The sequence below is a fragment of the Spodoptera frugiperda genome, chromosome 9, assembly GCF_023101765.2.
Source record: "Spodoptera frugiperda isolate SF20-4 chromosome 9, AGI-APGP_CSIRO_Sfru_2.0, whole genome shotgun sequence".
NCBI lineage: Eukaryota > Metazoa > Arthropoda > Insecta > Lepidoptera > Noctuidae > Spodoptera > Spodoptera frugiperda.
The window spans coordinates 1243109-1255278 of NC_064220.1; the positions used below are offsets into that span (position 1 = coordinate 1243109).

The 12170-nt window shown below is 32.9% G+C and overlaps 1 protein-coding gene across 3 annotated transcripts in view; it reads left to right on the top strand.

The window, feature by feature from the left end:
- The first annotated feature begins 373 nt into the window (after positions 1-373).
- Positions 374-12170, top strand: part of LOC118271327 (synaptotagmin-10) — a 125224-nt gene continuing 113427 nt past the window's right edge. For 2 of the 3 annotated variants that reach the window (XM_050695872.1, XM_050695873.1), the window contains exon 1: positions 374-522. In XM_050695872.1, the coding sequence (XP_050551829.1) occupies positions 408-522 (115 nt within the window). In that variant the 5' untranslated portion in view covers positions 374-407. Of the gene's footprint in view, positions 523-1036; positions 1186-12170 lie in introns of those variants that run through there. The other variant, XM_050695874.1, reaches the window with a different exon arrangement.

A 12170-nucleotide genomic window follows, 5' to 3' on the forward strand; every position in this document is an offset into this window, starting at 1 on the left:
GTATTATCATCGGTACACAACATTTTCCGAATAAAGAAAATGGGGATTTAGTAACTACGCAATAAGCATCATGATCGTGTGGCTGTCGGTAAGGTACAGTCAATAAAATCATTTAGTATGCAGGTAAGAAAATATAGATTGATTTAGTACAGCGACAATTGACTCCAGAGCCGAACAATAGTTACAAAAGGTATAGCTTTGTTAAAAAGAACACAATTAAGTATAAATATAGTTACTGTCTGTCTCTGTACTGAATTAATCTTTATTTTCTTACCTGCATAGTAAATAAATTGGCTGATTGTACAATCGAAGTTACAAAGCGCAACCCTCGAACTGCAGCCCACACCTGCGTATAGGTGCCCCCCGATTGTTTCCGAGGCACATTCGCGCCCAGACCGCCGGCCGCGATGGGCGTTCCCCAAGTCGGTACGACCGTTTCACCCGCCGAGCAAGGGCTCGAGCGACCGCGCCGTCCCCACCTGTTGATCGTCGACGATTCCAGGGAAGCCAGAGCTGTTGAAGGTTAGTTCTTATTTTTTTTTATTTGTTTTATTTTTTCAGAATTTTTTTTTATTCCAAGTTTTCGGGTAATTATTTTCGGTGATTTTGTGAAAAGGATTTTGGCAAAAATAATAATTAAAAAAATGTATTTACGTTCGCAAGAAATATGCAGGCGTTTTTCTGTGAAAAGTTTGAAAAGGAAAATTAACGTGACGATAAAAAAAAAACTCGTGAGTGATTTGAAAAACCGAACATGTGGCTTAACCGGTGATTTTCTGTACAACATCGCTTATTTCTTATGAAAAGAAGCTAAGATGCAGAATAAATTCTCCCTCAAAAAACATGTTAAAACAGCGACCCTGACTGAATTAATCAAATTGAGACGCTAACAACCAAAACACGAATTACGAACAGATAACAAGAAAAAAAAATACACATCAATTTATTTATTACATATTACACATACATTGCATATTTTATCACCGGATCCGACTATCATAGTGTTGTGTAGGTTTATCCGTCGGAGACACTATACCAAACATCACTGACAGTTGCTTGATAAAAACCACACAAGATATACTCGTATTGGTACTGAAATATTTATTACACTCGCTAGTATTGCCACTAAACTTGTAACGGCTCGTAAAGAAAATTTTGTAGCACCCTTTGCTGTACGCAATAAAGGTCAGTTTTTTATACGTTATTATTTTATTCTATTTTTTTTTTATTAAAATTTATCGTGTGTTTTATTCTTTTTGTGAAATTAATTTGTGTTTTTTCTATCGATTGTGTGTTTTATTCCTTTTTTGAAAAACTATTGCGTGTGTTATTTTTCTCGAGTGTGTTTTTATTATTTTATAAACGTTTATGTTCGTGGAGTATTCTGTGCTGACTCGTTGTTAAAGTAAAAAGAGTGATTGTTGGATCGAAGACAGAGTTCGTTCTTCGAATGTAATAAGACTTTCTCTGTAATAAAACTAAGTCTGGGAGTTTCTCGGATGTGTGTATGTGATGTGTATAAGATACTAACTATAGTTACAACAGTTTGTTTGTTTGGTTGTGTGTTTGTATACCGTCTCGTTGGTCTAGTCGTCGTAAACACAAAGTTCTCTGCTTAATTGTGTAGCAAATGAGTAAAGCAGTGTAACTCTGTTTTTGGGATTTCCAAACTTAAGGGTTTTGCAATTAGAGTTTATATTCCCCTGTTACATTTAATTTTGGACCACGAGGTACTTACTTTTGAAAAAAAACGTCAAAAGTATTATCGATTTTGAGAAGAAATTATTACTTACTGACGCGAAAAACCTTTGAGTACAATAGGTTTGAAAATAATTTTATTAGAACTTTCGTGAGACATACTAAATTAATTATTATGTTATCGGCTTACACACGTAACTGTTTGACGAAGAACTCCACTAGTTTATTTCGCGGAATGCTGTTCATGAAACTAGTCGAGTTCCTCGTTAAACAGTTACGTGAGTAAGCCGGTAAAATAATAATTAACTTCGTTTTAAAATAATTGAATATTGTAGAAGTTTAATAAATAAAACAGGAAATATATGAAAGGAGAAATATAAACACAGAAATGAAAAACTAATTAGTATACTGAATTCAATATCCGTTTCGAAGATGGCTTTTCTTCCGGTCCGGCAGAAACTCTATTGTCTGTGGATGTTCATTTGACATTCGTATTATTATAAATTAAATTAAAACTGCTTTATGAAATGTGAAGTCGATCGTATCGATGTTATTAAAAGTGAATATGTTTATTGACAATGTCGGTTCGTTTATTATTATGTTAAATGATTTTATGTTGAAAGGATAAATAGAAATTATATAATATAAAATTATAAATTATATAATTATGGGCAGACGTGCTCCGTCGTAGGCCACATCATCACTTACTATCAGGTGAGATAGCGGCCAAACGTCGTCCCATTTAACAATAAAAAAAAAAAAAAATACATCAGATTTTAGAGTTATGAATAAAATTGTAGATCTCAGGTTGGTTTTTATAAATCTATTCTTTTTAATGGTGACATTTTCAGTTTGAAATGTAAAGTAATGCGAAAACTGGTAAAGATATTATAAAAAAACCTGGTTTTATATGTATTTTTTCTTTTCTTTTATTATAATTTTAGCATACATATATACTAAATTAATTGCTATGTTATCGGTTTACTCATGTAACTGTTTGACGAGGAACACAACTACTTTCAAGCCAATTTCAAAAAAAATTTTTTTTTCTTTTATTTAAAAGGTTTTCCATAACAATCTTGTTATAATTAAAATTAGTTAATGGGAAAATTAAACAGCGACGTAAAGTATTTGTTTTACATTCTTTGGCTAATTAAAATATAATTAAATTGCAAACGTGTACTTTGAAAATAAAACTTGTCAAAACAATGAGTTAAAATGAAAATGGATGTGAACATTTTTAAATATGGTTTAAGGATTTTCATACTTTTAGATTACAATTTACTTAGCACTTTTTTAAGTGATTAAAAAAACTACTAAAGTATTTTTTTCAAAGTCAAAGTCAAAGCATTTATTTCACAATGATGGATTACTAAGTTTTCAGTAAAAATACTTAACAAATTGCTTTAGTGATAGCAATATCTCAATCTTTTGAATTTAAAATTACTTTACAATATTAGCGATTGTTTCATTCGCTTGGGGGAAACTTGCTTCGGCACGAATCGACTGGAGTGATACCACGCCGTCACAAAAAACCAACGTTAAACAACGCTTGCTTTGTATTTAGTTATGTGAATAATGTTACCGGAGGCCCACTTACCTCGCTTCCCTATCTTTCTAATTCCCGATTCCCCAATAATACTTGTGTTTTGGGTGTCCATGGGCGGCGGCGATTGGTTACCATCAGGAGATCTGTTAGGTCGTTAACACAATACTGCAAAAGTATATTCCATAAGCAGTTTGATACAGCGCATACTGAGCATACTTTTAATTTTTTTATTACATCATCAAAGAATATCAAGGTCATTTGTAAAGAGCTACAGCTATAATACATTTTCAGTAGTCTAGAATCCTACCTTTTAGACCTAGTCCATTTAGTGTTTCCAGCCCAATACAAACCGACACTAGTTGAGTAATATGGGTGTGTTTACATGCTCAGTTAATGGCACCCTCGCCTTTATTTACATTTACATAAGGGTTAATTAGTCTAGCAAGCCAAATTTGGGTGAACAATCAACAACTGAGATTGGTAGCAGTAGTCGGCAGTTTTCGATCATATATGTGACGTCATTACTTATTGTTTGTTTAAGGAGTTGGTAGATATGTTCCTGGTTATAATTTCTATTTGTTTTTGATTTGATTTGTTGCAAGCTTGTAAAATGTAGGCAGATTTTGAGGTGACAAATAAGGCTACTGACGCTAATTTAAACGTTATCTATGTTAAAATAGAATCGAAAATTCATATAGTCTTATCTTAGTTTTATATTGCAGAGAAATAATGCTTTAACTATTATTGAAATTCAAAGTATCCCTTATTATTCTGTTAGTTGTTAATGTTCGGTATATCATCATTAGCCAATAATATTATAAAAGCCCTCTCGTTACTTGGGTGACAGACAACATACATTTTTACCAAAATCTCCACCGTTTAAAAGGTTCAGCTTTATTAGAGATCTCACTCCTACACGAGTCCCCAATAGTTTAGTCTACATTAATTGCTACTAATGTCGGTTTCGTATTAAATTTTCCAGATGGCAATACAATTGGTGTAATACAGTAAGGTTCGGTTTCACCAAAATTATGCCCAATTTAATGTTGATTGACAGGATAATGAGCCTTATAGCTTACGGAGTTAGGGTTACATTACCGTGTTACAATTGACTGGGTTTCGCCGTAGCATTTCACTTGATATTAGCTAATTCGATTGAAGATGTTTTCGCGGGTGTTGCTTGTTTTTGGAAGGCGTAATGTATCAAGTGTTTCCTTTTAAAAAGGTTATATGAGTGGTTTTCCTTAAGAGATGTGCTATGCTACGTTGATTTGGATGTGTTTGGCTTCCATCAATCATTATTTACATTATGTAATATAATATGTAGTCTATGTATTATATAACATAATTTTCTTTTCGAAGAAGTTACAAAAATATAACAAAGGTTGTATTTACGATTTTTTTAATTGTAACTTTCATACCTTGTCATTTTTTTAGTAAAACTAAATTAATTATATTAATTTCACCAACAATAAATTAAAAGATTCTTCATTTAAAAATGACATAGAATTCTAAGAAAAAGAAAAACAATACTGGCACCTTATCACTCGTGACAACTTATTACTCATTATTTTTTTTATAAATGGAACACACTTATAGAATACGTGCGGAGACCACAGATGCATTAATAAAGAAAACTATTATTTTTATAAAGAGATACGTAGGTATACGACCTTTTTAGTTGATTTAACCGCAAGTTTCTCTCAGTTCGTTAGTCAGATTACAGTATAGGGTCAAACCTCTTAAGATGATGAGGTTGACTTCATTTCTTTAACAGTATTCACTAAAAGAGTTCCTTTTCACACTGCCAACGCTTTATCATAGTACATTTACTACTTTTTACGACCTTCCTAGACATTTTTCGCCTTTAATCTTGAAGTTGGAAAATAACAATCTTGCTTTAAGTAACGTAAGGTCTTAATCGCTGAGATGTTACAAGAGTAATTAGATAGTCGTTGATTTCTCTGGAAAGTTCCAGTATGTTTTGACTAGACAAACATTGTGGTTCCAAGAAGGTTTCTAAGTGTTGTCCGTTGTAGCATTGAGTTTGGAGTTATGGCTAGTAATATTACATAAGACTTATAACATATAATTGCAAAAAATTGAGGAGATAGATTAAAGTAAATACTTTTATAATATTCTCGAACAGATCGAAGTGCCTAAGTCCTGAAACCTGAGCGTCGTAAGTCCTAGTCCTACCCTAATTGGGCCACCCATATTCCAATGGTATAGGAGGCCCATAGTAAAATTGTAATTGGGCCTCCGGTATTGTAGCTTATACAACGAAAGCGTTATTCCACGCCTTTTTTCTGAGAGGCCGTGGTATAACTCCGGCCCATTCGTGAAGAAGCATGGCTCTTCCACACTAGTTAAAAAAATACTAGTAAATGCTTGTATTCTTGACATTCTAAATAGTGGTTACATCAAAGCGCTCGCATAACATAGGAGAACATGTACTATATAGTGTAACATACATACATAAATACATATGTATATGTATGTTAAAGGCCACGCCACTCGTAACATAACCTAACAATAAAAAGCTTTTAGATTTTATTCTCAATCTTGATAATAGCAACGAAAGGACACGGGTTCATTTACTGTTGATTGCGTCGCTAAGTGAGATTCAATCACGTTCTAAGTTATTGTGTTTAACTGTTAAGTTAAGCTAAGTGTTTGTTAAGTTATTTATTTATTTTTGTTAGTTATTGGTGTTAAAATAGTACGGATTAATTAGTAAATAAGAACAATATGTGAAATTATTAATTGAACAAATCTATTAAGAGAATTAGTTTTTCTTTAGAAATAAAAATATTACAGTTTTTTTGTTTCGAACCCGCACCCTTATGTAAGAAGCGAGCATCTTAAACTTCTGGACCACCACGACACACTCATAACTTAATTAATAAATAAAGAAGCGATTATCTGCATGTGGCGTCAAAAATGTAATTTTATCATTTCAAATATGTAAAATGTCGTACAACAAAACACTAAAATTACAGAGATAGCGATAGTAGCAAAATATTACAAGCCAAAGCCAGACATTTGATGCAACAAGTAAACTTGGATGTTTGGGTTCGTAACGCACGAGTCATTGCCTCGGCGGCCATCTTGGAAATTGGCCAGACCTTACTAGACAAAAGATGAAAGTCATGTCGTTGCTAGGCAACGTAATATGTTTATATTATGTTTTTGTTTTCATCAAATTATACTATCAAAGCTTATTTATTATCTTGATATGTTTTTGATATCGGTTGGTTGTTGAAAATATTTTGTTGTTTTCGATATTATATTCGTAAGTAAGCATGGTAAATATTTTGTTTTCTTATCTCCAGACGACAATATTACAACCATAGAACACTTCAATTTAATTCGATATAAGATTTTTTATTATTTTTATTTTATTGATTAGGGACAAAAAACAGTTACATGCTAATTGGTACTAATTACAAAAAGAGAATAATAGATAAATAGGTAAACATATAACCCACATTATTGTCCACAGATAAGTCAATTAAATGTATAACGGAATTTTAAGAATTATTGATTTATTAGAATTAAAGAATTTAAGATTATTAAATTATAATTTAGATTTTAATGTACAATTTATTAATAACGAGATTTTTGAATTTATTATGTATTCCTGGAAACAGATGTCTATGTCCATGAAGTGCGTGTTATAGGTTTCCACAAGACGACGAAGAGGCACACGTGCCCCGGCATTAGTCTTACAGGAGTCCATATGGAATAAACGAGGCATGCGAGCCCCCGCCGAATTACGGTTCTGGGTACAGTAAGGCATATTTTATTTGTAATATCGATACAGTCGAATCTATTGTGGCACAAACCTTGCAGCATCATTACATCTAGAAGCAAGCGTCTCGATTCAAGACTTAGAATTTTATACTTTTCCAGTAAATCTGTATAAGGAATCTTTGAATGGTAACAAGATAAACAAACAAATATGCTTGGTTTAATAAAAAAGTGTTAAAGATAGTAATTGGTTGATTTCTAGCCTTATACTTTGATATAAATATGTGATACTTAGGTTTACCTAAAATTCATGATAAACTTTTACATAATGTTTTATACCTTTATTTATTTAGAGGCTTTTGATTATTAAATAATAATTTCAGCCCCATCGTAGCTCGTACATAGATTTACATCATTTAAATTGAGTAGTGTATCCTGTAACAGCCTTCTTGTAACTGCTTAACATTTATAGCGATGCAAACTAAACGTGTATTAATTGCCTAAGTTCAAAGCTTGAAAATATCAGCTTTGAAGTAAGGTACAAGATTCATCTTCCCTAACATATGCTCATACATAGCAAATTAAATAAAAAAAACTTTTAAAATCAAACCTATCTTATACACGTGTAGCTAAAACCCACAGATCCAATATCTTACAAACGGAACCCTTTGCCTTCGTCGGAAAATAATGTAATAACGACATTGTACGAATAGTTTCTTCGACCAGGCGACATTGTTTATTATAGTTAATTGGTTCTAGTTGTTTGTCCAAGTTCACTTTAATAGAATTCTCATTTCGTCTGCAAGATAGGCCTTAACTTTGTGCCTAGTTGTTAAGTTAGTTTCAAGTTGACAATTTAAGCGTTCTTTTATGTCTTTCTTGAGAATGTTAAATTACTTTTTTTTTAAGTAAACCTATCTAAGTGTGGGAGAGCCATGCAACCACACGAATGAGCCGGCTTGACTGCCGTAATATCACAGAAAACCGACGTGAAAAAACGTTTGCGTTGTTTCGTTACATCAGGTCATCCGTCGGCTGGTTTACCGGCTTATACCATAAAAAATATAATTTAGACCATTGTTCTACTAGACAGGCCTTTACAAGAGAATATTTAGTAACTTAGAGCAACAGTATATTAAATTGCCAACATCACCATCATATTAGATCCTTTGATACAGGTCACCCCTATTTCTGATATTATTTTCGGTTTCATCCATCACTCATCTATTGACAAATCCTGATGATATCGTCTACTCTTCGAAGGATTTCATTTCTTTTGTCCAAAACTGCACCACCATTTATAACGTCCATGTAGTTCCTAACAACACATTCCCCGGTTCTAAAACGATCCTACTCAACCAAAGTACTCAGAAAAAAATATATGAGCTTTCCACTCTATTTTTCTTCCTTATGGGGTGAATACACCATTAACTATCCTTGGAACATGATTTTTACAATAACACGAAACAGTCTAATACCCTGTCCTTGGAAACGAGGAAGTTCTCGATACCCGGGCAAACTTGGCCCGGTTATCCGGATCCAAGGCCGGGTAGCAGGTGATTTTTGGCGCATTATGTTGCTCATGATGGATGGGTGTTCGGTGTTGAATAAATTATTGGCGATAGTTAATCGGATAATCGGTTATTTATGTATATTTTTATTTATAGCTTTTTGAGGTTTTTTTGTGGCGTTATTATTTTTTAATCATGGCTGGATTTGCAAGATCTTCGGGTATACATCTCACTAATAGTTAAGACGAGAGACTGCCTCGTTGGTCGAGTGGTCGCAAGTGCAATACCGGTCAAGAGGTGTCAGGTTGGATTCCCGGGTCGGGCAAAGTATTACTGCGCTTTTTCGGGTTTTTGAAAATATCTTAGTAGTAGCACGGATTCTGGAACTGTGCCCAGTATATGGCATTGGGCTCACCCCTTATTACTGGGACTTATTACTTATTATTATCCCTATTAAAATTATATAGCGGTATTACGTGCCGTAATGTACATCTCTGCCTAAACATTCGAAGATAACAGACGTGACATTGCATAAATCTCACTAACACTATAAAATAATTATTATCAATAAATCAGATTTACTCAATAGACTCTCTTTCAAATCTGAAGCATGCTCTGAATCGACAATGCTTCGAAAAAATATTGTCTTTTTAAAGATATTTATTACGATTCGTCTAAACATTTAATTTTCTTTATGACCTTCATTAAGTATCGAGTAGGGATCAAATAACTGAATAATGAAAAAAGCCTGCGTTCCAAGCTTCCACGCTAATTACTTTCAATGAGAAAATATCCTTCAGAAAGGTGTATTTTATTTATTCGCCCTTAATTGCTTTGTACGACCTTGTATGATTATTCACAATGAGTCGCTAATTTATTCACGCTTTATTCATTTATATTTGATAGATATAATTAATTAAGCTGGATAGTAGATCTGAACAAGACTACTGAGCAAGCATAATTCCCTGATCATCTTAAGTATGTATTCATTAAAGGCTTGATATCAAAATTGTTATATCCCTTCATCATCCCTTTCATCCCTCAAGGGGTAAACAGAGAAGTACATTATGGTAATTAATGCTTCTGTACAATGTACACACACTTTAATGTACAACACACATGTAATAAGGTGTGAGCCTATTACCATATACTGGGCACAATTCCAGACTACATGCTACTGAGAAATTTTAGGAAAACCGAAAAAAGAGACCGAATCTTGACAAACAGACAAACGTGAGCAGGTATGTGTATATGGTATCAGAATGCTTTGAGTATTTTAAATGAACACGTGTAAAATTAGGAAAATTGCATCTAAAATACTTCCAGTGTCGCTAAAAGTACAAAGGCATTTTTGAAAGTGATATGGTACGTGCTACGGCGTAGCGTACTACGCCGTAGTAACTTGCTACGAAGATGCTACACTTTGAAATATTCTTTGACATTAGATCTTCTTTTGACATTCCTTTTAATTAATTTACTTTGAAGGACAAAATAAAGAAATAAATTGGAAATGGAATGTCCTTATTGCATTGAGAATAAGTGTGATTTTCGTCATTAAAAGTTTGAATTTGTTTGAAAGATATTGTGAATGTGACATTATTGTATAAAGGACGTAACAATTAGTTATTTTTTATTGTAACAATGACTTTTAGTAGTTACTTTTTTATTAGAGACAGAATATATAAATTATTAAGTGCAAATAATTTACGTGACTGTAAGTTGTATTTTTGTTCGTAGAATCGGACAAACAGAAACTCAATAGTTGGTTTTCCAATTATTTCGTATTCAAGAGGTTTTATTTCATTGCACACTTTAATATCAATGCATTTTTATGTGCTCTTCATAACATTGATTTCATACGTTCTGCGAAAAATATTAATCAGAGCAAAAACATATCGTTATTAAAATGTGCAAATATTTTCGATACACACCTCTGTCGTTTTACATTAAAATATACAAATTATGTCTTCCAGTTGCCATTTTTCAATTCACAGGTCCTTTTTTTGAGACGGAAGTACTCTATCCGACTTTATAAAACCTGAGACTAACACACAATATTTGTTCTAAAAATTAACCTAAAAATACTCTTCATAGCAACATTGACGCCCACGATAATCAGCCAAAGTTTTAATCTCTGTACTAACCCAAATACAGAGCTATCTTCTTTTACTACGTCTACTACAACACACACATACACATTTACAATACAAGACAAATAAACGGTGAATATTAAACGCACACATACACCGACAGACGGTTATGGTGACGCACACATTGAAACGAGACTTTCCCGAAACGTGGGCGTGGCTGCCGGCTCCGTACTGTACAAAGTACAATGTTCACCCACGTATATATGAGTGTACTAAAAATAGTACGTTTGTTACTGTTTACTCAAAATAGTAGGTTTTGATTCTTTTCATGTTCACTCTATGTGCTACTATGTCTTTGTGTTTCAACACTTTGAAGGTTGCAACGTTTTCCCTTTTAAAGGTATTTTCGACTTTGCCAGGCAATTTTCTCGGCTTGATATTTTGTTAGGACATTTTTCCAAGAACGTAGGCGTTGAGGTTTAAGTCATCGTCTTGCTAAATAAGGCTTCCCACAATTGTGTGGCTTTTCGCGGCCTGTTTTGTGGTCCTTTGTTGTACATACGATCTTAAATTAGCTTTTGGCTTGTGGCGTTAGGCTGTGTTTGTAATTGAAATTAAGTGGGTGTTTAGGTATGACACAATAAAATGAATTTCAGAATAATTTCTAATTAGTATGATTTATTTTATAACGATGATTTCTTAATATTAACGTCTTGAGTAAGCCGATAACATAATAATTAATTTAGTATGTCTCACGAAAGTTACAATAAAATCATATTAACTAACGTCTAGTTGTAAAAGACATTAGATTGAATAAAAATACCCTACCATTAAAAGTTTTATCGGCAGTCCAATAAAAAATATCATTTTCCGAGTCATCATTCACTTATCCACAAAGAAAACAAATCATCCACTATTGATATTAAAACTATCGATCAATTACACAACAATATATTACTATATCTAAAATCTTACTACAAAAACATGTTTGAATATAAGCGACATTAAACCCAAAGGAAAACAAATTAGCCAAACAAAGCCATTCTAGATTTTTATACCATATTCCTTACTTAAAACTAAATGCATATTTCTTTGCAAGTTTTTTAAATATTACATTAAAAAAGCGGTAAATTGCTTTAAACGCAGTTGTTACTGCATTATTATGCACAAAGAAGCTGGATTTTAGTCTCGAGGGAAAATCTCTGGAGATACATTAACTAATTATAAAAGAAAAAATGTTTTCAATGCAACAGAAGATTTTATAAAAGGTACGATACTTTTAGTGCACTAGTGGGAGTTCGCTTTTGTTAAATGAAGTTCTTTTTTTCTGATATATTCTGTGTGTAAATAATTTTCGCTTTTTATTCCCTCGTGGTTTAGGTAGAGGTAATTATTTTTAAAGCCTTTTGAGCATTTTATTGTAAAAGTTAAATACTACATTTAGTTTATTTTTTTGGTATAAGCCACATGAAGGTAAGCAACTGTCACTATCCATGGACACCCGAAACACCAGAGGCGCTACAAGTGCGTTGTCGGCCTTTCGGGGGCTAGAACTTTAGGGGCTGTTGG